The 27881-nt window shown below is 37.2% G+C and overlaps 1 protein-coding gene across 1 annotated transcript; it reads right to left on the reverse strand.

Moving 5' to 3' along the window:
• Nucleotides 1-5756: 5756 nt before the first annotated feature.
• On the reverse strand, nt 5757-27880 carry LOC139725571 (protein O-mannosyl-transferase TMTC4-like). Its single transcript, XM_071636661.1, has 15 exons — nt 27744-27880; nt 25456-25678; nt 24832-24919; nt 23185-23327; nt 22163-22368; nt 21450-21531; nt 20584-20786; nt 19693-19873; nt 18756-18884; nt 18106-18185; nt 15040-15147; nt 13956-14097; nt 12331-12445; nt 7748-7860; nt 5757-6766 (listed from the first exon to the last, which is right to left on the reverse strand). The coding sequence occupies exons 1-15, from the start codon at nt 27878-27880 to the stop codon at nt 6554-6556; spliced, it is 2163 nt and encodes a 720-aa protein (XP_071492762.1). The 3' UTR covers nt 5757-6553.
• Between the last annotated feature and the right edge of the window lies 1 nt (nt 27881).

The following is a 27881-nucleotide window of genomic DNA, read 5'->3' on the forward strand; positions in this document are numbered from 1 at the left end:
AAGTTTCAACAGTCACTGATGCAGTGAAAATGTTCTGTATGAAAGATATCAGACTGGTATGAAGGTGCCTCTAATTTATCAGCAGTCGAGATGCATACCCATCACTTGCTCTGAAAACTTTTATCTGTTCGGGATAAAAATACAACAGGAATTTACAGCTTCTACCAAACCTAAGCAATTTTGTTTATGAGCTTTCATCCATTCCTGTTGAAGGCTCACTCACAAAATTGCCCAAAGGTTGGTTGAAGCCATAACCTCCTGTTGTATCATTTATTCTGTTGCAATTCATTTAATCTAGACACCATCCAAGATTGTTAATCCCCAAACATCACTGAAAATAAATGTGTGAAACATTTAAAGTGTTACAGGAACCCACATCTATGCCTGAGAAATTCATGGGTTTGGCATGTCTTTTGACTGTGTCGGGATTGAACCATCTGATTAGTAAAGCAAGTGCAGTAAATCTCATGTAAATTGACATTGCAATGTCAACGTATGCACAAGTCAACGCCATGTTAAAGTCTGGAATTTTTCCTTTCTTTTACTGTACACACGTACAGGTGTATTTGTTAATTTTAGGTCAACAGATTTTCTCCAGTCTCATGCATGTCAATTTATACAAGGTTTACTGTACTTATAGACATTTCCTTCTTTTTGATAAATATTGCACCAACATCTAATTTTTGTCAAATGCAAATAAGATTCCATAAATGTTATTTTGCCATGTCAGACAGCATTATAAATTTGCACTTTTACAGCAAAATTGTGTATCTAGTGATATGTTTATATTTTATTTCAGTCATAGGACACATTCGCTTTTCAAAATACTAAAAAAGACAGCTAAGTATCGTTTGTTTGTTTGATAGGGTATTGTAAGTGAAGCTCAATATTAACAAGACCTTTTAATGTGCAAGTTTACTTACTCTGTGGAGATAATGTATGGGAGGAGGCCGGGTAGCATACCTTTGAAGAAGTTTGATAGTAACAAAGAGTCCCTTTGTAAAAATCAGTGTGTCTTTGAGATAAAGAAATACAGTGTAGATGTGTCTCGGTATTGGGAGAAAAGTTGCATCAGGTCCTTAAAGGGGAGGTTTCTCCAAGTATAAGTGTGGATTCAGTGCATCAATATTAGAACTCATCAGTGAAGCTTGAGGAAATTTGAACAATCCCTTTTACATTTATACATTTTTGAAGTTTTGGTGCTGCCATTGCTGGATGAGAAGCCTACAACAATCTGTGACAACACTGCAAAGAATCTATAAAGAGATGTCAATATACACTACATGTATACACAAGTATTGACTAGCCTCTTTCAAAATGCAGCAGGGAATGATACTACCCTAAACATGTGCCCGTTACAAGATGAAGGAATAGGCCACTTATCAAAGAAATTGAAATTCTATGGAACTCTGTTTTCTGTGTATCGTTGTTCTGCAGTGACATCGTGAACTCTTGTAGTCTTCATATCTATCGTTGATGGCACCAAGATTTAAAAATTTGTAACTTTTTAATGGATTGTCTGATTTTCCTCAAACTTCACTGATGTGTTCTACAATGTATATACATTTGGGGAAACTTTCCCTTTAAACAAATGCCAGGAGTCGCACACTGACAGCAGATTTTGATAACACATTTGATATGTGGGATATGATATACTGTATATAAATATTGATAGAGTCTATGTGTACAGATGAATATGTGTATGTGTACTGTATATGTGACAAATGTTATCACCATGCTTCACTGCCATGATATGAGTTGGCAAATCCTATTCATGTACAGTCTGACCTCTCCTATCTGGACATGTTGCTCATCTGGATAAGGGATTTGGCCTGATGTGGGAGACTCAATGTTTAATACATGCAGCTGCCTACCAAATGGTAGCTTCATGTGCATGTATCAATTTTGCTTGCACATGTCACATCCTCGTCAGCTGGTCTCCATTCAGAATTTTCTGATAATTTGTTCAATGAACGATTGCCTGTACCATGCCCTGATTTATTGAAAATTTGTCTGTCCCCGTTCTTGCTGTGATTTGGGGGTAATGAATGTGTAAATGCATGTTATTTAGATAAAAATTTAATGAGAATGTACGTTAATTCTATGTCGGGAATAATTAAGTATGCACAGCTCTGTCGCTGTACACGGCGTCTGGTTGGTCTAGGGAATACTACATGTATATGTAATTCATGTGAGTTTGTGCAGGAATTTGTCTGAGTTTTGAACCTCCCTTTTCCCAGTTATTATTAGATTGGAAAAAAAAAATCACAGCGAGACTGCATCCGAATAATACAGAGATCCGGAAAGAGGGAAGCCAGATAGGAGAGGTGGGACTGTATTGAAGCGAATAGATGAATAGATACCCTGCTGTCATCTGAGAAAGTGAACTGAACTTTAAAACCTGTCCTTGTAAATACAATATAACTTTATATACTATGTGTCAAAGTTTGTTTGTCTGAAATGTCTTTTTGTCCTGTATTTTGATTAGTGACATGGCCAATGCTAAATATGTTTTTCACTTTTTATGCCTCCGCCACGAAGTGGTGCCGGAGGCATTATGTTTTCGGGTTGTCCGTCCGTCCGTCCGTCCGTCCGTCCGTCTGTCCGTCCTTCCGTCCGTCCGTCCGTCCGTCCTTCCGTCCGTCCGTCCGTCCGTCCTTCCGTCCGTCCGTCCTTCCTTCCGTCCGTCCGTAATGAATTTTGTGGACAGGGTAACTACCAAAACCTTTTGAGGTATCCTAATGAAACTTGGCATGTATGTGTATTAGGAGGTGAAGTTGTGCCTATCAACTTTTGGGTGCACATGCTGAAGGTCAAAGGTCAAAAGGTCAAAGGTCAAATGCTTAAAATTTCACTTTTTCCCCCATATCTATGCAATGCCTGAAGATATTTTCTTGAAACTTAGTGTATACATGTATTACCCAATTAAGATTCTCTGGTGAAAGTTTGGGGTCATGAGGTCAAAAGGTCAAAGGTCAAAAGGTCAAGTAAAATGTTAAAATTGCACTTTTTTCTCTGTATCTTGGAAATTGTTCAAGGTATCTTTATGGAACAAAGTATATATGCATGTACTGACTGGCAGTGGTTATCTAGGGAATTTGGGGTTCATGTGGTCAAAGGTCAGGGGTCAAAGGTCAAGGGCAATACTTCAAAATTTTACTATTTTCCTTATATTTATGCAATGAATATTTTTTTAAAAACTTGATGTATGCATGTATAACCCACTAGAGATTCTCTGGGATTTTCTTCTTTTTTTTGCCAAGAAGGTCAAAGGTCAAAAGGTCAAAGATCAAGTGAAAGTGCTGAACTTACTTCTTTCTCCATATCTCGGAAGTGGCTCAAGTTATCTTTAAACTTAGTACATATTTATGTATGTTCTGCCTGACATTGATTCTCTTATGAATCAAAGGCCAGATGAAAATGATAACAATTTACTGTTCAATACAGAAATTGCACTTTTTCTCCATACAATTTATACCTTGACAATTACTCAAGTGCGTAAACTTATGAAAGGGTCAAAGTCGAAGTTAAAGTAATCACACATTGTCCACATGTACTATAGACCTATTAGGAGAATCATGCATTATGGCGGAGGCATACCAGTCGCCATAGCGACATTTCTAGTTTCTTCATTTTACCAGGTCCCTGGTCCCACAGTCAGAATTATCTCCTAGCAAATCAACGTTGCCCCAAACTCCTTTGAAAAAAAATGCACTGTAAAGACATAACTTTTCTCCAAGTTCAACCATCCCAACTTTCAACATGGTTTTCTGGATTGTCTTTGCATCCATTCTGTTTACAATTTTACTTTTCTTTTCATTAGAGTTCAAACATTATTCAACTTCATCTACTCCAAACTAAAACTTTGCAATGGGTAACACCCTTCACAAAGTTTTGATTTGATCAATTAATTTCTCTCAATACAAACATTATGACAATGAACCACACACAGAAATACCTAATCACACATTGATAAATACAAACAATACAAATACAATATACATTTTATTTTCTCATCAAAAAAATGTGACTACATGTACATGTTTTGTACATCATGTAAAGTCGGAAAGATAGTTACAGTTGACTCTTGTTACAAATGAATACAATGTACTGATATATCAACCTCTCTGTATGACAAAATAATTTTCTCACCTTAAGTTCATAGATCCTTTAAAATCTATTGCTTTTCAAACCCCAATATACAAAGATCCTGAAATAAAAAAACAAGTACTTTCACTGATCTTGAGGAGTTTGTTATACCAGGAGTTCACTCTACTGACAAAGGTATTGACAGCAAAATTAGCTGACAGATTGCGCTGACTGCAAGAATACTGGCACATCTTAACCACACCAGATGGACAAAACATGTGACAACATAGATAAACGATGCATTACATGACAGAAATGTTTGTGACTTCATGTTACATTATAATCTGATACTGTATACAAAAATGTATATATTCTGGCAAGGCAAGAAACACGTTTTCCCCTGGAAGACAATTGACATAAAATGCAGCCTTTTTAAAACTAGCATGGTTGCTATAGTGACAACCTCCAAAACAGCTATGTTGAATATTTGACTCTGTCCCCTGCAAAATAAATATGACATGCCTTAAGTGCGATAAATGTCATATTTACGGAAAGGTTAACAGCAGTTCAAACATTAGATACATGTGTGTGATGTCACTGCAAATTGACAACAACAAATAAATATCCTTGCCAAGAAACTCCGCATATTGAAAGGTACATTTTTCATGATACAAAATCATGATTCTGTGATGAATTCCTTATTCACTTTTTCCCCTTCAAGGAAAACCTATCTGAAAGTGAACCCAGTCATCACAAGATTGCTTGGGACCTTGACAATTTTCTTGTCATGATGACATCTCTTTGAAACACAGATTGCTTCATGAATACATTATACACACATGTAGACTGAGGGTAGTCGCAACAAATTTAGTCCCACTTGCAAGTGAGAGAGTCCTCTTGTTAAATAGCATGTGCTTGTGTCAAATACAGAGTATTTTGAAAAATACTTTTTCGTAAACTTGCATTTGTAAATTCAGTGAAACCACCAAGTACAATATCATCCCCCACCACCATTCTTTTATATTCTAGTATTGTGAAAGCACAAAGCAAATAAGGGAAATAATGACCAATAATGACTTAACAGTTAATCTCCTCATGCAAAATCCTGTGATGCGTTTTCGAAAATAGCTTGCTATATTGAGTCAGTTCCCCGCTATAATGAGTGAGAGACATGTCCACAACAATTTTCTTGCAACAGTGAAATCTTGTACAAATCATGTTCGTTACAATGCAGTTTGCCTGTACTACTTTTCTTTAGTAGGAATACATGTACAAATATTTCTGTGCCACACGCCAACCTTCAACGCTAGACAGACAAGCCTCTTCCCCTCTACAAAAAAAAATTTCAGCTAATATTGTTTGCAAAGTCATCATCTCATTACTATTATCCTGCAGATCATTTTAAAAGCAGGAGCAACACATCATGATTGAGAATGCAAAAGAAAATAGACACAAACTCAATATTTCTACCATAGACATTTTAGTCTGCAGTGACAATTTCAGAGATATTCATAAATATTACATAATATGTATTTAGAGTCTCCTGACTACAGCAGACTGTTTGCATATCATGACCATTCATTAACCTGTGTTTACAACACATCAATTATGGTAGTTTTTGTCGTCTTTTTTTTAACAGAAAGTATTGTTTTTAAAGTAACTGCTGGTGTTAGTAAAGCCTTGGCTAGTATTCATGAAAACATTGCAAGTAATAAAGAACTCAGCAGGTAATCAGAATCTTTAATCATTGATGCCACTGATTTAATGCTGCTATAGAAAACTTGGTGGGCTTACACTGTATGGTGAAATATTTCTTCATCCATCAAGCAGGCTAAATACAAGGATTGCCGACAAAATATGATCAGAAAGAGATAAAGTACTGTATATACCATGTATTCAGCAAGTCTAGATTTTCGCAAATCCGGACTTCCTAACAATTTCGCGAGTAGTTAAATTCGCAATCGTGGAGTACTGAACTGAACAGAGAAATGTATACGTGTGCGTCACATTCATATCGGGAACAGAGTCATTATTTTCGCATGTCTTTAATTTTGCGAATAGCACCTAGCTCGCAAATTTGCGAAAATAAAAACCTCGCGAAATATTTGGTATATACAGTAATACCATTCTGTCAGTCAAAATCTTGTCTTCCATCAATGACAACTATAATTCTTAGCTTGTCATATGGGTGACATACATGTACAGTAATGTAAAATATACGTTATGATTACTCTGGTGAAAGCACATGCTTGGCAAGTTCAAAACAAAATTAAAAACATGATGCTATTTTAACAAAGCTAATGCTGTTTACACTTTAGACCTTTCCTGTAACTAAACATAGAAACATTTCCAGTTATTTTCAGGTGCTTAGATATTCCTTTGTTTTGTAAGTAAAAACAGATTTCTATGACCAAATATTTTCAATGACACTGTAACTGATTGACCACAGCTGGATGACTTCAGCCTAAACCTTGCCCTTTTGGGCTAGGGTCCGCTCCAGCTTTTGCATGTTGGCCCTAGTGACCTCTGCCTTGGGGTCAAGGGTCAATGACCTCTGGTAGCACTGGAGAGCTTCCTCAAGCTTACCCCATCGGTGGTACAGCACACCAAGATTACCGTGGTAACTAGCCGCATTCGGGTTGAATCTGATTGCTTTCTGGAACATTTTTTCCGCTTCCTGCAAAAGAGAGAGAGAAAAAAAAATATCTCTCTTTCATTTCTCCTAATCACTACTATCTATGATATCTATTTTACACAAAACTTGTATAAAAAGCAAACTTGTTAAACAGGTTGTGTATCATCTGTAACTGTAGTATTTCTGGTACAGTAGAATCTTGTTATACTGAGGTCATATGGAGTGAAATATCTGATACACAAGGAGGTAATTGTGCAGGTGGCGTTTCTCTTCTACTCATCATTACATACATAGCCTGGCCTACTTAGGGTTAATAAGCCGAAGCTTTTTACATAGAAATGAAAAGTGTGGACAACTTTTGAAGAGAGAGAGAGAAAAAAATAATGACTAAAAACACCAACAGTAGGTAAAGAGAACACTACATCAATGACAATCCTGATACACTAATCAACCCTTACTGTCTTGCACTCTGACTGGCAGAGACATCTGGGAAATACTTGTCAATGAATAGAAATTACCTACTCCCCCTAATCCCTATTGTGCCGCCTTGTTGTTGTGAGGCACATTACTATAAAACCAGGGTGGGTGGCTTACTTTACAACCAGATCCAGTAATCCCTGGGTTGGAGGGATTACTAGCTGCTGATGAAAAGGCTTGGCAACTTAAGTGCCTCAGCACACAAAGGACTGAATTAGAACTTTGCAACTGATTGACAAATTGCCCTACATCGACGTAAATAAGCACTGAATTGATCAATGTTTTAGTAGTAGCCACGATAAAAGAAATCATGGGCGTCCATACTTGAGCAGGATTTTAACCTACGACCTCCTGATCTCCAGACAGGCGTCATCTCCACTACACCACCAAGCTTCCGCCTGACAGCAAGTGTCGGTTCTAATCATTATAGCATGCAGTGGGTACTGCATAAGTTATGTCAATGTAGGGCAATTTGTCAATCAGTTGCAATGAAAACTCTCGACGAAAGAATTTCATGAATTTGAAATAGATCTGATGGAGGAGTACCTCAAACTGTTCCAGTTTCCCCAGGACGTTCCCCATGGAGTAGAAGATGGAGGGTTCCTCTGGCAAGAACTTCAGAGCTTCCTGTCCCACAGCTACAGCCGTGTTATAGTGACCTTTAGTTTGGAGGTAACAAAATCTTTGACATCAGTTACAAATGTGGACATCCTTCCCTGATGCCTTACAGATTGATTTACAAGCGACATTTAAATCAGCAAAACATATCAGAATATTGAAGTTCCCATTTCTTTCTTGAATTAGCAAAGTTTGGTTTATTCCTGTCTCATTCTGTGCAGATTTAATGAATTCAAAGTTCATCTTTTTCCAATATTAGATATATGCAGTGAAATTCAGAGTTGCCAATTTGAGAATGACAAGATGATAACTTTTCATTAAAAGTGAATGGAATCAAACCTTTTGTTTATAAGTACAAAGTTTTGGTTTTCTAAGGATGGTAGCTGCATACAGAGCTAATTGAGAACCAGTGTAAAGTGAATAAGTGGGAAGAGGAATTTTGAAGTGCTTTCATGAATAGGAAAGGGCATATCTGTCGTCCTTTAAAACATTGACGCATTGAAACAGTCTAGACCTCTCATGTGGAAAGGCAAGAAAATGTGTTTTGTCTGCCACTGTCTACCAGTGAAATGTAAAGTGACAAAAAAGTAATGGTTCAGTGTCAGAGGGTCAGCATTGACAGTTTACATTAGAAAAGTAACTGCAATATTTGGACAAGAAAAGTCTTAGGGCAGATAGGATGAGAGAGAGGCAGAGAAGGGGGAGGGGAGGGGATGAGAAAAAAGAAAGACAAAGGCAATAATACATGACAAACTGCAAGAAGACACAATATATCTTCTCTAAATATACCTATAATTGATGCACAACATTCATATTATACAACCGTATGGCACACACATAATTCTTTAATGGGAAACGCTACCAGATACTGAAGGTGACTTTGATAAGAGGAATGAAGTCAAATAATTAGAGCAGTATACAGTGATCTTTGAAACAGAGCACATAGATGACAAAACTATCAAAGACAGAATGAAATTTAACGTGTTCATGAAATAGTAATTACTGATCTTGATTACTATGCATCTTCAGCAAGCTAATGATGTCATCACCTCACAATTCTCCAACTAATTTGATTTGTGCATACAAATATGACAAAATTGTTCATTTTGCAAACAATTTAGTGAATGTGATTAATTTTGCCATGGTCAAAGTACATTTCCAGACCAAAATATGGATACCGTGTGTTAATTACATAATCAAGCTAAGAACTGCCGAACATCGGCGCTTATTTTACTTTCAAAATATGTTTTACTTAAATGCACTATTGACTGCAGATTCATTCTACTCTAGCAGTACACTACTGAAGGGCAATACAATGTCTTTGACTCAAATATTCATTTGCTTTCATTGTTTCATGTAGTGTTTTTGTGTCATGTATTTCTGCAGGGCATCTTACCCAAGTCATCATACAAGGTTATGGTGTTGAACCACGCCCTCGTGTGGTCAGATTTCTGTGAGGTGGCCCTCTCCCATGCCATCACTGCCCGCTCCCACTTCCTCGTTTGCATATACTGTTGTCGTGACAACAAAATACTAAACATCTTCTCTACTCTGAGAGTAGAGCTTTATTTTTCAGATACAGTCGCAGGCAATCTTCATTAGGACCGTTTGTTACTCATTGTACTTGCATGAGTCTAGCATGCACCTAGGTTTGAAAACTGATGTTTCATTCGGGTGTGAAATGGTCTCACTCCATGCTATCAATTTGCAGGGATAGAACCTGGATATACTGGGTTGGTATATGAAGCAATAATCAGAATGGAACAGGTTTAGTTTCTCAACGCACAACAAACCTTGGTGGAGTCCTCCCACTGTTATTAGCATAAAAAGCTGGGTTGTGATGTTACAGGCAAGAGGCACTGTTTTCAATCCTTGAAAGGTATAGCTATGACTACAGAGGGAGCTATGTAGAAGTTACAATCCAAGAATTGACTGCTTCACTGCTTGTTAATTGATGCCTAGGTTCAACTGTTCAGAACCAGTTGCCATGGTTAACAACCATTCACAATGACATCACCTCTATTTTTGGCATGCAAATGAACACAAAGCTACTCACTGTGATAATATCAGGGGTGTGTATTAGACAAGGTGGTGATTGATATTAAAGTAAGATTAATGTGAACAGTATTTCTTAATCCGTTCCTTCCGCAATTCTCTGAGTGCCTTTAATGCCCCCAAACGAGATTCTTTTCGCCCGTCGACAAAGAGGCACATAGGTTGGTAATCCAGCTGTGTGAAGGCAGTCGAGCGGTTCATTGTGTCCCCCTTTCTACGGTCAACTACATGTGCCCGTGAACAATGGAAATATCGATCGGGTGCGAGGTATGAATAGAGCGTGCGCTGATGAGCTCTCAGAATCTTTTGTTCTACACAAAACCAGGTACCTGAATGAGGTGACTGGGGTCAGCGAATCCGCATTTCTAACTGATCTCAGCCTTGATCATTATGTACATGTTCGTACGAGTTTACAGCAGAACAAGCAAAAAACTAAATCAGGAAAAGGTACATAATACCGTAAAACCCCCCTTTTTTTAAACAGCAGGAGAACAAATCCTGATAGAATAAACTCTGATCTTTATATCAAACCCACTTTTCTGAGCATTTTAACACAAAGAAACATGAATTTAGGCCACTGAAGCAGGCACCCTTGTCTTCATTTTGGGAACCTGGTAAACCAGGTTCCCGTATATCAGTTGCTCCCACGGGAACCTGGTTTAGGAATGGGTTAAATGCAAATCATGCACTGAAGAAATCTAACCATACAAAGCAAATCTTGATGATGCAGGTAGGGGATATGTGTCTTGTGAGCATCGACTGACTTTCAGGAGCATTCAAGAACACTTCTCCCTTCTTGACCTAATTTAACCCTTCATATGCTTGAGTGCCATTGCTGCCAATTGGCACAGGAAACTCCCATTGTGCACACTGTCCAAAGTCCCTGGCACAGAAAGGGTTAAGGAACTACAAGTGGAACTACTTACATAGGTCTATGTATTATGGGCCCGAATTCACAAAGGTGGTACAATTAAAACCATGGTTTAAACCATGGACAATTTGTATGGAGCGCCAAGTGTCGCATGGCCTATTTCATTACAAAATCAGTCATTAAGTGTCGCATGGTCTATTTCGTTACGAAATCAGTCATTTCGTCAATACGAAATGACTGATTTCGTAACGAAATAGCCCATGCGACACTTGGCGCTCCATACAAATTGTCCATGGTTTAAACCATGGTTTCAATTGTACCATCTTTGTGAATTTGGGCCTGAGTGTTATGTTCCATGCAATTGAGCATCTGAAACATGCTGCTACTGAAATAAGATGTATACATATCTGAGTACAAAATTTATCAGACTTGATGTGGAAGAGATGAAGAGACATAGCGCTAGCTGAGAAAACTATGAGAGTACCCAATATTACATGTGGTGGTGGTGGGGGTAACCATTCATTAAGAATTCAGGTTACAAAGTTGAAAGCTGACAGTTGAAAATGATGAGGGTTGTCCTTTATTCATACAGGGATGCCAGTTAGGATGAAACAGAGAGCCTGAAATACATCTACATGAAGCTATTTTGTACACAAAAGCACCTGAACATTGATACAGCCAGGGCCAGATTTCAGGCTTTTGCCTGAAGACTTGCATGCCTGTTCGTAGAAAATTTGAATGTATTCTATTCTGGTTCTCAACTAGCAATGGAGTAGCACTGTTCTGAGCAGAGACACACTCAACCATTTATATTAGTGAAGTTTAATCCATGAGACTAATGCTCTGGGTACAGTTCTATACTTCATGAAAATGTACTTTTCCAGTTCACATGGACAAGCAGTTAAATCAGGTTCTGCATACCAGCAATGTGTGCATCATGCAATGAAGTGAATAGTGCAATAAGTCATGCCATGCACAAAACAATGCAATTTCATCATTTTAGTAAGCACTAACACAAAATAACTACACATTTTGTTATGCTCAAACTACCACTAAGTCATCATTCTACTATTGATAATGCAATTAATTCATTTCTTACATACAGTAAATATCACAACCAAAATGTTGACTACTGGTAGTTGCTACTACAAATAGAGCTTTAAGAATGCTGAATAAATTTCACAAACAATTATAGTAATTATCACAAACAAAATTTTATTTGGTTTCTACTGAAATACCTGCCAGTCTGGAATGTTATTGTGTTATAAGCTAGTTGTCACAGTGAATAGTCTTGAAAAGCATAATTCAAAAGCAGGTCAAGATTGATATAGTGATATTTTCATAAACTGTTGAATTTTACACTTCCTCTCCAAATTTTATTTTTACTCCTACTCTTTATCATTTAGAAACTCAAAATGAATGCATCTCAAATGGAGTCAAGTTATGAACTTTAACTCAAATTAACAACAAAGAAACATTTGACAAATTAAAACTACAATGTGTGCCATTTTTTTTTGTCCAGCAAAGCAAAATCATCATAAAAATAATGCTAGATGTTCACAGAGTGTGACCAACTCTTTCTCACCTAGATTGTCAAGCAGTAGCAGTGCATTATTCCATGCTTCAGCGTGAGTGTTTAGCAGGGAGGTGGCATTAAGCCAAGCCGACAGGGCCTGGTCTGTCTGTCCTACCACTAGGTACTGTTTGTAAGGGTGAGCCAAGACAACGGTTAGTCTCTTGATACTATGTTATCCAGAGGCTAGACCATACGTCACTATATAAGAAATTAGTTTCTAATTCTAAGAAGTTTGGGACATGTAAGTATCAGTCTTAGTGAACAAGGGATCCTATGTAAAATATACATGTTTTTCTTTTTATTAGAATATTTATTCTTTCTTCTTCTTTTTTTTTTTTTGGTCTTGTTTTGTTTTGTTTTGTTTTGTTTTTTTTTGGGGGGGATGTGTTTGTTTGGTTTCTAACCAGAAAAACCAGATAAAGGATGTATCAATTGACAGGATAAGAAAAAGGATGTCATTTTCTGTAGAACTTGATAGTGGGACAAGTGAGTTACAACGGTGATAGGAAAATATTTGTCACTTTTGTGGGCATACAATTTTACTTTTTATATTGCAGAGTGCTTTTATTTGAAAAAAAAATTGATGGTTGCTACTTGAACTGAAACAGTTTTACACTGAAACATATTTCTACCTTTTGGCAAGCATCTGATTTTGCAGACTGTTGACAGTAACATAAAACTGTTTCAAGCATTTTAACTGAACGAAACAGCAAAGTACATTCTTTCTAACTGATTAATTTATGCAACGTAAATCATGGGATGGTTCTGTAAGCGTAAATCAGTTTTGGTAGTACGGTGCAAGAAGCAACTGTCTGTTAGAAGCGTTCAATAAGAGTTAGAAGTGAAGCAATAAACATGGCAAAAATATCTTCATTCACAGTACACAAAATAATTGATAATTAAAACAATTCAATCACACACATTTGTATACATTACCAAATCAAAACATATCAAATCAATAGCAAATATGATCCAAAAATGACAATGAAATACATCTTATTGCATAGGTATTCTTACAAACATATTTGTCTATCACATTTCTCACAAGCAAACATTTGTGTTCTTTCATAGCAGAGCACTAAAGCATAAAGAAACATAAAGATGCAAATATTATCAATCCAGCTTCAATTGGTCGTTTTTTAAGTGTTTGTGTGTGCATGGGGGGGGGGGGGGGGGGGAAGAATCCTCAAATAACCATCTATTTCTGTTTCAGTCTCAAAGACATGACTTCTCCACCCACTATACGTAAGTTATGGCTGCATTCCAGGCAATAGAATTTCCTTTTATTTGGTCAGTCATGTATTGATATCAGCAATCAAATATCACTACCATAAGATAAATACAGTACACAAATATGATTTTTAAACCAATTATGGTGAACTGTACAATTATGCAGAAAATATATTCACTCTGATAAGCCCTGTTGCCTAAACTTGGTATCAAAAAAGAGGGGGGGTGGGGGTGAAGAAGAGGGAAATGGCTATCACTATATAGATCAAGCCTGAATGTGTGTCTTGCAGCATTGTAAAGCACATGTAAAATAGCTTCGACAAAAACATTCCAAGATTTTTGTAAAGCTATAGAATATGTGGATGGAAACAAAACTTGAACTGCCATTTTTCTGCCAAACTCACCAGGTTGCCAAGATTAAAGTAGCAGTCTGGGTAGTGTTTCCTGTGACGTAGAGCTGTGAGGTAGCTCTCTTCAGCCTGGGCGTACTTTTGCAGAGCAACTTGAACGATGCCGAGATTCATCCAGGCAGCAGCAAACTTGGGTCTAGGAATCAGTCATTTTTTTTTTGTTGTCACAGTACAGTGTAGTTATATTGTTGCAAGAAATATATTCTTAGCATATGTTGGTTTTTATTAGACTAAACATTCACATCTTGTAAAACAACATTGCTACCAAACAGTTTTCAAAAAAACAAAAACAAAACACACACTAAAAATTTCCATACAGCTTCTCAAGACTAAATTTCCATAAACTGACAAATAAAACTGAATAAATCATTTGAGTAGTCTCACTAATAGGTCTGTGATACAGTCATAGTAGTCAATATATCATACACTACTTTAGAAGTATGAAACCAATATTAGCAGTGAAGATGTTCCTCACAATAAAGATAAGTATGTGCTACTTTGAATAAGAAGAATGGTAATAATCACAAGATATATACAACAAAACAAGGATGGCGCAAAGTCTGAAAAAGGATATGAATTATAGTAGGCAACATCATGTGCCCCAGAAACTAATTGTTTCAGCGCGCTATGACTAGGTCAGTTCAAAACACAACAGGAAGATGTTTCACACAAAACCAAACAAAGAAAGATCTAATTCAAGACACTCTCAGATTGTCGAACTTTGCCAGGCTGAGACCTTTGATTTTTTTCCCCCCTTTTTAAAACAAATGCTGATTTAAATATCTAGTGCCTAATTTCATTTTCCAGTTTCAGGGCAACATTGTGTGATCAAATATGATCATTGTGAATAATTACCGAGTACTGTACCAGATGTTATTTTCATGTACCGATATTTTCACGAGATGTTTTCTTAATTTGACACAGAGACTATAGTAAGTGCACTATTATCCTATCGTGTTGTGACATTTTTAGACATTGTTAAATTCATGGTCTAACAGTGATTCGCAAAAATTCACGAAAATTAAACTCTCGTGAAAATGGCAGCTCATACAGTAAGGGGAAATGAGAGTGTAGATACCGGACAGTCACTGCCTTAGAGATTAAAGCCTCTGCCTCCTCTGTCTGGTTCATCTCCCGAAGGAGGTTGCCCAAGTTGTTCAGGGCCTGGTCATAGTCTGGATACAACCTGCAGTCGAGATGTTCATTCACAGCAAAATCTATTATTGGAAACTTTGTGGGTCATGTTTGAGCCCAGCCTCTACCACTATTTTTGATCAGTTCTACATCTAAATTAACCTAAATATATGAGAAGTTGTTTGGGGATGTACCAACGTTCAAACTCAGAGGGAAAACCTTAGGTAGCATGAATAAATGTTGACCATACAATCCTTGCTATGAATTTGACACACTCTGAGTATCATTACTTCACATGGATTTACATGTAAAAGCAAAATTAATTTAATCCTCCCCCATCTACAAACGATGACAGATATCAATAAAAAAAATATATATATATATATAAATATTCCTAGTAGCTTCGATCAGACTTCCTCACTTACATGGGCGTGTCACAAAATATGATAATGAAGTATGCAGCAGCTAAGTTAAATGTGTTTCACATTGTAACAAGATACAGTGCATATAGTACATATAGTGCATTAAGAAATCCATTACTATTCTCATTATATTCAATCTGGATGAAAGACAGGCAAGCACTAACGATATTGCAGTTGTAGCACAGTAAACCAAAATCCAGTTGTGCAATTTTTACTTTTCTACGATATGCGTGTGTGGAGGGTTCTTACTCTTTTTAGGTGAGTTTTTAAAGACATATCAATGAGCTGCTGTGGCTCAGTGGACATCATAAGCAGACCCTCAATCAAGAGGCCACTGGTTCAAGACTTATCCCCACCGCCTAGTCTTTCGGAGAGCATTTAGAGTCGATGGTTCAGTTGTTGCTTTACAAGTATTGCAAGCATTCATTACTTTCTCAGAAATTCACTTTCAATAATTGCATTCCCTTATATTTAGTGTGTCTGACAGCCACATCTGAAACATTGTTAGGTGATACGCTTTTAGCGTATCACCTATTGTGTTTGTCAAAATCTTCCTTTCTTTCTTTTTATTCTTCTTTCTTCCTGGCACATTTTGTGTCGTGAATATCTCAACATTGACATGACGGAATAACATGACATTTTCAGTCAACATGTCTCATGACAATATCTAGCCACAATAAGGTTTTCATGACAGTAACATATCTATGACGTCATCTAGGCGCCATTTTGTTATTTTCGGACCATGTTACATGATCGATCATAACTTCATAACTAAAGGTCATTTCTGTATCATTTTCGTTGGACATAAAGTTCAGGTCACGCTCTATCTTACTTTTTAATGCTAATTACCTAGGACATCATTACGCGCGCATTAGCACGCGTCAAAGTTTTTAAATGCTTAAAACGACTTCCCAATGGGAAATCTCGAAGTTTCAGACAATTTTAAGCGTTCCGCGCGTTCGCGTCCGTCCGCGCATTTCCGCGCGCAGTGCGCGTAAGCAACATAAAAATGCACATTTTTTGACAGATTTGGATTCTTGATACATTAAGTAACAATATCCATTGATTTCCGATCAATTTCGGTCTATAACAAAGGAATGCGCTGGCGTCAAAGTTGAAATTTCGTGTGCGCGTCTATGTGGAAATATAGCGAAAAACATGTCTTTGTTTATTTCGCCATAGCTCTTTAAAACGTCAGGTGACCCTATGTTTTTATTGCATATTACAAAAGCATATGAATTGAAAATAACGTTTCAAGTACCAATATTTCCCTAAATACATTATGACGTCATCATATCATCATCTGAAATCAAAAAAGTGGAATTAATTTTTTGAGGTACTGTTTCTGACATTCATTTGCTCGTATCTCTGTTGTTTAAGCTCAATATTATCCCAAATTCAGATATGTTGTACTTTGAATATTTGCCTTTTAGGTCCAAGTCATGGTTTTGAAATTTGATGACGTCATCATACCTTAAATTGTGATTAAAGGTAAAGATGCAAAATCGGACAAGTTTACGTGTTATGTCTATGGGAGGTGATTTTTTTTTAAACCATGCATTGACTTGACAACGTTTAAGCACCTTTATCTCAGCTGATTTTGCTTCATTTCCTCTGAAACTTAAGTATGTTGTAGCTGAGACAATAAGCTTCAGTAATCATGCATTTTATTTTTTGAAATCTCATCATCAGGTTGACAATTTTGCAGTTTAAAACTGAAAATGAGAATGGAATGTGGACAAAACGATTCCCGATTCATCTTTCACATACATAAGTTTACGTTCCCCATATTTTCTCGCCGAGACGTATGGCCGAATGGTTAAAGGCGACGTCTCAGAGACGTGAGGTTGCGGGTTCGAACCCCACAAGATCACGAAACAAAATACTTAGCTATTTTACTTTTTTTCTTCAATTTTGTATTACATATTCGTCCATGTAGAAATCACGTTCGTATATAAACGCACCTTTACACACACACAGACACACAGACACACAACATATCCCTCTTTTTTGTGTTGGAGACCACATTGCTTCGACTGCTCCAAAATTTTGCAGGCTCACATTGTCTAACCGATCATAGTATGTAATGACGACGACGGAGGTGTTGTACTTTGAACAATTGTCTTTCAAGACCATGTCATTGTTTTGTACTTTGATGACGTCATCACACTGAAAATTGTGATTAAAGGCAAAGTATAAAAAACAGCCGATTATAGGCTTTATGTCTACGGCGCGTATTTTTCCAAAGTTGCCAGAAATGGCATAGCGACATCAGTCGTTACAAGGTCGCATTTCCGTCTAGCAATGCAATACATGTTCACGCGGCCACGATTGTTGAGTGGGCATTGACTTTTTCCCCATGTTATATCTGTACATTTCTTTTTTGCCTTACCATTTCCGGGGATGTCCCGTGGCCGAGTGGTTAGAGAAACGGTTTTGCATACACGCTCAATATAACTTCAAGGTGCCTATATCACATTCTTTTCTTTGTCGATCACAGATGACCGACACCTGATGACCCCAAGCGTATCACCTAACTCGTCAGCGTGACGAGTTTCATATCTCGTTATTATTGCCATCTCTCATACCTCAATGCTTCCCTATAGGCAGAAATGGCTTCCAGTGGTCGACCCAGGTCAGTTGCACTTTTTCCAATGTTGTAGTGAACCTGAAAGGAGCAGTGACCATGAATGAAAGGCCTTTTCAGATGCATGTTGAAGAAAAATTTGCAAGCTATTATTGCTATTATTCTCCCTCCCCCCCCCCCCCCCCCCAAAAAAAAAAAAGATTGATGCACTAAAAGTACAGTCAGTATTCAGGATTCAGGATAAATAGCATTATAGCACATAATGCATGGTCCAATTTGCATCATCCTCCCTAGAAACTTTTGTGTTACAGTGACAAGGGCATACAATCCTAATATTCTAGAACTGTCTTTATAGAGAGAATATATCTTGAAAAGAATGAGTTTTATAAAATTGAATGTTCAAAGCACACAAAAGTGGATCTTCACTTGAGACAGAATTAACAAGAGCTGCCTGTTCTATGGCATATGAGGGATCACTCTTTCCAGACATATTTTGTGAACAATTAAAGAGTTGCCTAGTCAGACCAGCCATCTTTACTAATTTCATGACAAACTTAGGAATGACCACTAAAGAAACCCAGAATTATTTTTTCTTAGGTAAAGAACATAAGCAGATTTCACTAGGACCTTGCCATCCTCTTATCTACTCACCTTGGCGTTTAAAGGGCAGACCTTGAGCCCTGATTGATACAGGCTGTCCTCTGTCAGCCATTCCTCGTTTCTATGGATACAGCGGGTCATGTGACAAGCTATCATCACCATCAGCATACCTTGAACAAACTGAATTTTGGACACGAACAATCTGTCATTAACTCGGCATGGATTGAGACATCAAGACATGTAAGCTTGTGCATCGTATACAGGAGGCACATATCCAAAACGATAATAACAAAAAAAATGATTATGAATCAAAAATATACAACTTAATTTGTGCATATATGTCACAGTGATTGTATTTCCAAATGTACATATCATGCATTTCCACAAATTGAACTGTACGACTTGTGACACCCCTAAGGAAACAAGGTATCGGAATAAAGACTAGTATACAAAACTGTATGATGCTTTGAGTCAATGAATGACCTGTACAGAAATATGATTTTCACTGACTTCTTGTTCAAAGGAGACACACCTCCTTGAAATGTACAAGTACAGACAGATTTTATGTCTTCTCATCCATGAATCAAGAAGCCACACACTCTGGACCCATGCTGTTTTTATCTACTACCGGCAGTATTAAGTATGAGTCATTAAAATCACAAAACTCCACTATACTTTAAAATTGGATACAGACTACTTAGTTCTAGCTGCTCCTTTGAGGTAATAAAACATGACATAAAACTCAAGCATGACATTGGCTGGTTGTCATTCAGGGGATATAAAACATATATTGCCTTTACTAGGATATATAAAGAGAGTTCCGATCTACAATGTGCATAAAACAATGTGGTTCTCCTGTTGTATTTGCAGTACCCTCTGTTGTCCGTCCTTGGTGGCATCCAGTGCAATAGACATGTTTTCAGATTTACCTATTTCCTACAGATGCAAACAAAACTAAAACACATGGGATTAGAGTTACTTCACTCACTCTTTTCACAGTGTTGGGCCGTGCAATGCACAGCTGCCTCGTTCCCATGACAACCAGCAGGCAGAAACCCAGACTGGGAAGATAGAGGGCTCTCTCCGCCACCACGAAGCCAACCCGAAAGAGGAGATTGGATGCCGGGATGAATGGTATGATGAGAGTGGCCATAGACATGGTAAGAGCTCTTTAGGAATACAAGAATGAATGGAAGAAAGGAATGCATCAGTCACTTACTTAGAATCAACCTCAACATTTCTTATAAATGACATATTGTCATTCCTATCACATTCTGTAAAAGCGGAAATCTTAGCAATGGGGAAATTTTCGCACATTTCGTGCGACCATAAACTACCACGAAAATAAAAGCATGAAAATATTTTTGCTTGTTGTATGTACCACTAAGTAATGTCTTGATTCCGCAGAAATACAAACACATGAAATTCATCTTACTCAGCAGAGCGCGAAAAACTACTCATGTAAATATCCACTTTTACAGTATTTCATTTGACATAATTAGGCTAGGCTTCAAAGCTACTGAAGGAAGGATATAAACCATAAAAGTCTTGAGTTTGAACATTTATGAAATTAATGAATATTCATGAATTCTCATATATCTGGCCATCAGTGATTTATAAAGCAATATGCAACAATCACTGTATTCATGCAAGCATACAATAAGTTTTATATCAGAAATTTGCATGAAGAGTAGCTAGTTACAAATTTTGCATTATTCTTCACCAACGGCAACCTGAACAAACACAATTAGCAGAGGCAGCTGGCCTGAAATGGCACACTTTACTGCATAAGAGAAACTAAGAATTAGATATACTGCTGTGCATGCGCTTGACCAAATAAACAGGTATTCATTTATTTCAAAGTACCACTAAAACTTACCTTCTCTCCAGTGGATCTGTCCAGCTGAAGCAGCTATATGTTAGACAGCCTATGACAAGCCAGAAAACAATGGGAACTACCATTCTGTAGTCAAGGGGTGTCTGGATAAGAGGGACACAACCCATGGACCAGTCAAAGCAGAGCCACCATGGGTTTAGTAAGAGCCAAACATTCAGTGCATAGATGTAGCTGTAGTTGATCACCTGTTGGAAATAGATGTACAGTCATTTTACTAAATTAAATAGAATAAATTTGAGTTTCATGAAAGTGCATACCTCTTTCTCGGAATGTGTTTTATGGGCTCAATGTGACTTGTAATGATGTCATATCCTCTTAGTAATACAACAATGTGAATTACTAGACAAACTTCTCATCTAATTCTCTGTACATTTTATCCCATCTCCTATTGTTCCATGTACTGTTTTTTAGTACTTGGTCTCAGCAAACATAGTTTTCTGTTAAGTGTACTATGCATATACTGGTCTGGTGTTTCTATGCTACTGATGAACAGAAGTAAAGACACACTGTTATTGGAAATTAATGTCAACAAATTTAATGGCAAAGGAACTTTGGTGGCTGCTTGCGATTGACGTGCAGGTCTAAAAATGGCAGGTATCAGACTACAAAAATGTCTTTAGCCGTACCACAACTAATGGAAATCTGGGCCTAAGTACACAATTCCAGACAGCTATTAAAGTTCATAATTTCTAGTTTGTTGCATACAGATACAAGATGAAATGGTTAAATCATAGACAAATATCCTGATCATGCTAAAACATTTCAGTGGCTCCTATAGACAACTTGCTATAGACAATCTTTTTAAATCTGTAAAAAGTCTTCACAAAAATAGTGCTGGTCTTACATACCCTGACCCAAAAGCTGTCGGCAAATGAAGCTGGGTTGTCTATCGGTTGAAAGGACGGAACACCATCACCCATAATGGACAATCTAATGAAGGGTGACGACACACCACACACAGTCAACTACAACAGAATAGACCACTTTACTAACACATCAAAATCTCATGAATACCTCCATTATAAAGGATATTCCTTAGAAACAAAATGCTTGCCAGGCCTTTTAACAACTAAAACAGTAACCAGTGAATAAAATATGGTTTTCCAAGTACTGAAATGTATCTAGGAGGGACGTATGAGTAGAATAAGTCAATACGGTCATTAGTAATTATCATCACAGGCATAAGAACAAATAAATAACACTTAAAAAGCCATTAATTTCAATCAATCAATCAATGCACCAATCTATTGTCATAAATACAATATGTAGAGCTCAAACTGAGGGATCCAAGCGCATCATTTTAAATGAAATGAAATCATCATGAATTGAAATGAAATCATGCTTCAAAACGATTAAGAAAGTTATATCTCTGACACACCTAGAGTTAATTATGATATTAAAGCACCACTACACAATCATCATTGGCAGAAGGAAAGAGGACCAATAGGACCCAGGTTAAGATTCTAAAATGAACACATTGCTGAATGTATGCTGAAGGACAGAGAATGGAATGGTAAACTGAGCTACGCTGACTGAGAAAAATTTGCCGTCTACACCTCACCTGAATACAAGAAGGATGATCATTGAAACTAGTACTGTGAGTTGTCGGCCTGCCAGTCTTCGAAGCCATTGCAGGTCTCTGGCGGAGATGAGGCGGTGAATGGACGGCATCAAGCCGTGGCGCTGGCAGCTTTCCCACACTGCAAGGCACGCTGGTACAGGATGGATGTGGCAGTTGATGATGACATCGTACACGAAACATACACCCTGAAGATACAGATCGAGTCAGATGCTTTAAACTTTTCTGAGTGATTAGGCTTCTCTAGTGGATCAGGTGGTTGACAAACTAGTGGTCTTAATCATATGCATTAGGTTTTAAACATTTACTAAGTCCTTAAAGGCACAGCACCTGATTTGGCAATACATCATATCAATAAGAAAAAAAGAATCACGTATCAGCATTTTGTGCAAATGCCAAGGCAAAATATCAAACAATCAGAGAAATCTATGAGCAAAATGTTTATTTTCATCTCTCACTGTCCATCTGTCTGTTCGTCTGTCTGTCTGTCTGTCTCCCTCTCACTCACTCTCTCTCTCTCTCTCTCTCTCTCTCTCTCTCTCTCTCTCTCTCTCGTGCATTTTCTGAAGTGTCTTCCCAAGAAACAAGACATCAATGCACTGTGCTATGATAAGCAAATTCTTTACATGAAAGAAAAAAAAATCAATTGTGTTGTGGGTGATGAAAGATGAATCATGACTTGTAGTTTATGTCAATGTTAGATTGAAATACGCAAGCATATACATGTATACAGTCAATAAAAAACACAACTGCTACTAATGAATACATAATTTTTCCTTTTATAGGGAGTGTCCTCCCAATTCCCTTCGAAACAAAGAACAGTCACAAATCACTGGCAAAAAAGGGGTGGGAATGTCATCTCATCAATAAAAGTGGCCAGAATCAATGACTCCTTTGATATCATACATTTAACACTTATATCCTCATGATCCAGGTAGGCACAAATCAAAAGTTTAGCAGTTTTATGAAGCATGTACACAAACATAGAATTCAAATCAACTTACAAGGACAGTGATGCCAGGTTCTTTACACAGCATAGACACAGCACACAAAGACATGCTCACAAGGAGTCCCGCAGACGAGAATAAAGCTGAATGGCTTGAACTAAGGCCAGCTGCATCTGCTTGATCATCAAGCAAGCGTGAAACTCCATATGTAATGATTGCGTACAGATGTGGATGGTGTTACAAACAAAATTTACAAAGAATAAGTCATAATCATGGCGATCACATTTTGAATTTTTCCACAATTGCAAGGTACAAGTGTAGTTCTTTTCTGTGCATGTACAAATATGCATGTATGAAGGTGTGTGTGTGAGTTTATGTGAGCATATGCATGAAAGGGAGTATTTAAGACTCTCTTGAGCTGACGATGTGATTGATTTTATCAATGACATAAAAACTTTCAGCAATTTTTTTGTTTTGTTTCATGAAGAAACATGTTCAAGCAACACAAAATGTAAGCTCACAAAACAGAGGGATGAGAATAGCATGTAAACATTCATTTTTTTTTTTTATCAGTTTGAAATGAAAAAAAATAAAGAATTATTAAAATTCCTGGAATGAGAAATGAAATCAAATACACTAAACGCAAAAATTAAGAGCTTCGCAGGAGATTCGTTCCTTAAGGGCCAGTTGAATAAATCATTGAAATGAAAGGGATTTATGATCATCATTACATTGAGCAAAAGTGGCTAAATACATAGAAACTTACAAGCCTCTTTCAATGATAACAACTCAAGTAATAATAGACATCTTAGCATACACGTAGCTGTAAAAGTCATGTGACCACAGCTATATTGGCCAGGTGGGACCATGAGATGTATCATGCATCATTTTCTTCATTCATTTGTTCATTATACACTATTTGTTTCATATTTCTTGAATCTGTGATGCAAATTTGACTTCTTTCTCTCGTATGGATTGTAAAGAATTGAAGTCCATCCTACACCTGAATCACAGTTGCAGAATGTTATACAATGTATTGCTAGAAATACAATGTACATTATTTAGTGAGTTAAACACAGAAATACATTAATAAGGAGTTCTATGGAAGAGTTTCCGTGGCATAGTGGATGAGAGAGCCTATTGAAGAAAAAAAAAATAGATGATGTCAACAGAATTTTACTGATTATGACATGGAACTATTCATGACTTAACCAAAATTTATCAAATTTAATATTAATATCTTTTCCTGTTACCTTACTACAGTGCCTTACTCCATTCCCTACAAGAATGTTGTATTGTCACTGGCTTGACACAGCATCCACAAGGTTCCCTTAGGCAAGTTTTTATGGTACTATCATAATCAACTTCATCAACACAAAAGGAGACAATGTCCATAAAAAGAGACATACACTTGAGAACAGTTATTGGTGACATACTTTGTACATGATGACTTCCCGCAAATTTCTCACAAAAATGTGTCCCACAGCCAGCCTAAGCTTACATTATATGAAAACACTGAAACATCAGCCACCAATGAGCGAAAAAATACTGTATATGTGAAATTTGAGAAAAACCCACACAAAAATCTTCAGAAAAGAGATATTAATGCTTCTTTCTGTCAGACTTGTGCCCACTGGGTCAGAATAAAGGATGATGATGACATGAAAAAGAAACAAATAAACAAGTTCATCGTTGCTAACTTACCATGTTTGCACACATTCACATATGCCAGGAAAGACAGGAAGAAGAATAAAGCACACAAGATATCAGCCCTCCCCACAACACCTGATACCTATGTTTGTAGAAGGGTTAAAGACAAAACAAAGTGTGAAATAGTGTACTTTACAACATTTAAAGCCAAAATCTAACAGACTCTAGGACATGATTTCATCAGATCTTTTTTGTTTTACTGCATCTTCTACTATTTCAATTGAAACTGTTACTCATTTATATTTTCACACTTGATTTAATTTTCTCCAATTCTGAATGATCCTTCCTCATTTACTCTTTGGTTGATGAGAGCAATTTGTATTATAATTTGATATCTCTCAAAGCATGTGCATGATACTTTTTGGGCAGTAGGTAAGTGGAACGTAAAATGAAACATCTATGATCACATCCAGCTGAGAAAGAATTTATGGACAAACCAGGCAACTTTCCCACTGGTACTTATCACAGTTAATTTCATACACTGTATTTCATACACAAAAGTGAGATATAAAGATCCAAAATTATACTTATACTTTAAAAGCATGATCTACACCGCAGACAATACGCAGCACAGAAATAAAAATATTCTTGAAAGAGATCTGTGTTTCTGCAACTTACATTTTCAGTGTGAATGGGATGGACAGCAAAAAGAATTGCACACAGAAGACTGGATTTGGGTGCTGACAGGCACAACATATCCTCCCTCTTTCCAGCACCCTTCTCTCTGGCAAGCAGTGCTGACACTACCGGGAGCACTAGCACACTAACTACAGCATGGAGGAGGATGTTCACCACGTGGAAGCCCCATGGGTAGAGACCTCCAGCTAGATAATAATTCAACCTGCAAAAGAAAGAGCCAAATGATGTGGCATTTATTAGGCACATATCAAAGTACAAGATGGAGCAACAACAATGTTGAATCATATTTTTGATTGGAAGATCTAGAATCAATCTGAGGTTCCTTATGGCACGCACAAACAATGTGTAGGTTACCCAAAGAGCAATGTGATTTAGATTTTGTTTGAGAATTCATCTTAAACTTTAAAACTGTCCAAACTGTTAATTCAAACTCAAGAGCCCTGCCACCCCCCCCCCCCCGAGAATGACTCGTCCTGCATCAATGTTGTAAAGAGTTCACTATTTCAGAGACTCCAACTCTCCCGCCGAAAGCCCATTTTTGCAAAATCTCCCGTTCTCCCGCTTGAGATTTGATTTCTCCTGCCCTGGCTCTGTGTCTCCCGTTGGAAAGAATTTCTTACTTATTGCCATATTGTATGTTGAAAAATAAGCCTTAGATAGCACGAGAGAGAGCATCTAGAACCCTAGCCTGGACCCCCGCCGCAAAGAATTTCGCGCTTCGCGCACATCAACTTGGAGTCTCCCGTTTGCTAGGGGTTTCAGGCGGGAGAATCTCCAGATCAGAAGGTGCTGGGGGTTGGAGTCTCTGCTAGTTGCTGACAGGAACTACAACCTTCTTTTTTTCCCCCTTTTTTTCCTTTTTTTTACAGCATTATGCATCTTAGCTGTAATGAGAGTAAGGCTGGTAGCACCAACTTGATGAAGCCAATACTTACTCACAAGCAAACAGTTTGCTTGTTTGCTTTTTTTTTTTTCAGATCATCAAATGCCCTCTTTCAGTCAATCACCTTTCCATGCTGTACTAACAAACTTCAGCCACATCTAGATTAATTTCTCATTCATAATAACCTCAAAGATTTGTTTCCCTTTAATCTTCTGTTCATCTTGGCAGCTCATAACTCAACCGTGTGATTAATTACTTTCACGCTACCATACAGCATCAAGCACTTGGCAAATACAGTGCACCAATAATTCTTAATTTCTGGAATTAAACTTTAACTTTACTGCCTCTCAGTGAGGTTTTGCCAATGGTATACTACAGCATACATTTCCCCGCCATATTGCACTGATCACTAAATAAAGGGACTAAAAAAAGGGAAATCAAGTAAAAGTTACATAAATTGCTTTTTATTCAATGTTTTGTATGCAAACTGTCACAGCTAAAAATCCAGCAAAGATACAGTAGCTTTCTGAGAGATTATACCATAGTAGGTGAACATCTTTCTTTAAAAGACATCAGAGGTAAGAGCTGGCAATGTATTTAATCAAAATTTTAACTCAAATCTTCAGTCACATGGCATGCAGTCTATTCTAGACTAAATTTGTAATTGGTTAAGATCACTTTGATGTCTCACAAAAATTAAAATATATATCTACACAATTCATTCATTATTCACAATAATTCAGTGTTACAAGTTACCACACATAATACAAAACAGTCACTAGGAATGGGGAGTACCATAAATACTTCAATTGGATTAAAATAATAACATGAAATGACTGATAGGAAAACAAAGATTTCAATAAGTTTCCAAATGTTTTGTCAGGATGCAAATTCATCGTGACCTCCACAAACCCATATGAAGCCTATGGATGACGTTACACATTGCTAAAATCAACAGAATTTGAGTTTCAAAAAAAAAATAATGTCAGTGATGCAATGTATGTATGCATGCTTGATATTGCTATTATGCCAAATAGCTAAAAGTCAGCTGACTTTTCTCCATAATGAATGTTGCAGCATGCCCTGCTTTAATTTATCTTCCTATCATCTTGTGAATTCACCAAACCACAAGACCAGAGATTATTGAAGACAATATTATTTAAAAAAAGGGCATGACAAAAATAAACCACTCTAGACTTCAAAAACTCCACAATGATCAAATTAAATTAAATGACTTTGCTTGCTCTTATCTCTATCTCTGGAGTATTCTGCACTACTTTTGTCCATTACAAGAACTATTATTGTTACAGGTATGGGATAAAGTGACTGAAGCTCTTGGCAAAAGCACATTTTATGACAGTACATGTGGTAAAATTGTCTGTACCTGAATGACAGAACAGTGACTGGACGATACGATTTGTGGCTTTCCTCGGACGAAATTGGGTCACCCCAGAAGTCATGGTGGAACAAATCGGTCCAAGGACTTTGTGGTCGCTGACCGCAGCTGGTTGGAATTGGCATC

This window comes from Diadema antillarum, unplaced genomic scaffold, assembly GCF_040938485.1.
Source record: "Diadema antillarum isolate AM-2024a unplaced genomic scaffold, OU_Dant_1.0 seq00000049_RagTag, whole genome shotgun sequence".
Lineage (NCBI taxonomy): Eukaryota > Metazoa > Echinodermata > Echinoidea > Diadematoida > Diadematidae > Diadema > Diadema antillarum.

What these genes read in the sequence shown, in the direction of transcription:
- LOC139725571 (XM_071636661.1), bottom strand. Translation starts at nt 27,880, where the DNA reads ATGCCAATTCCAACCAGCTGCGGTCAGCGACCACAAAGTCCTTGGACC. An exon ending in TCTAAGGCAGTGACTGTCCG is followed by an intron (nt 14,098 to 15,039) that starts GTATCTACACTC and finishes ACTGATTCCTAG; the next exon opens with ACCCAAGTTTGCTGCTGCCT. An exon ending in ACTTTAATCTTGGCAACCTG is followed by an intron (nt 12,446 to 13,955) that starts GTGAGTTTGGCA and finishes CCTTACAAACAG; the next exon opens with TACCTAGTGGTAGGACAGAC.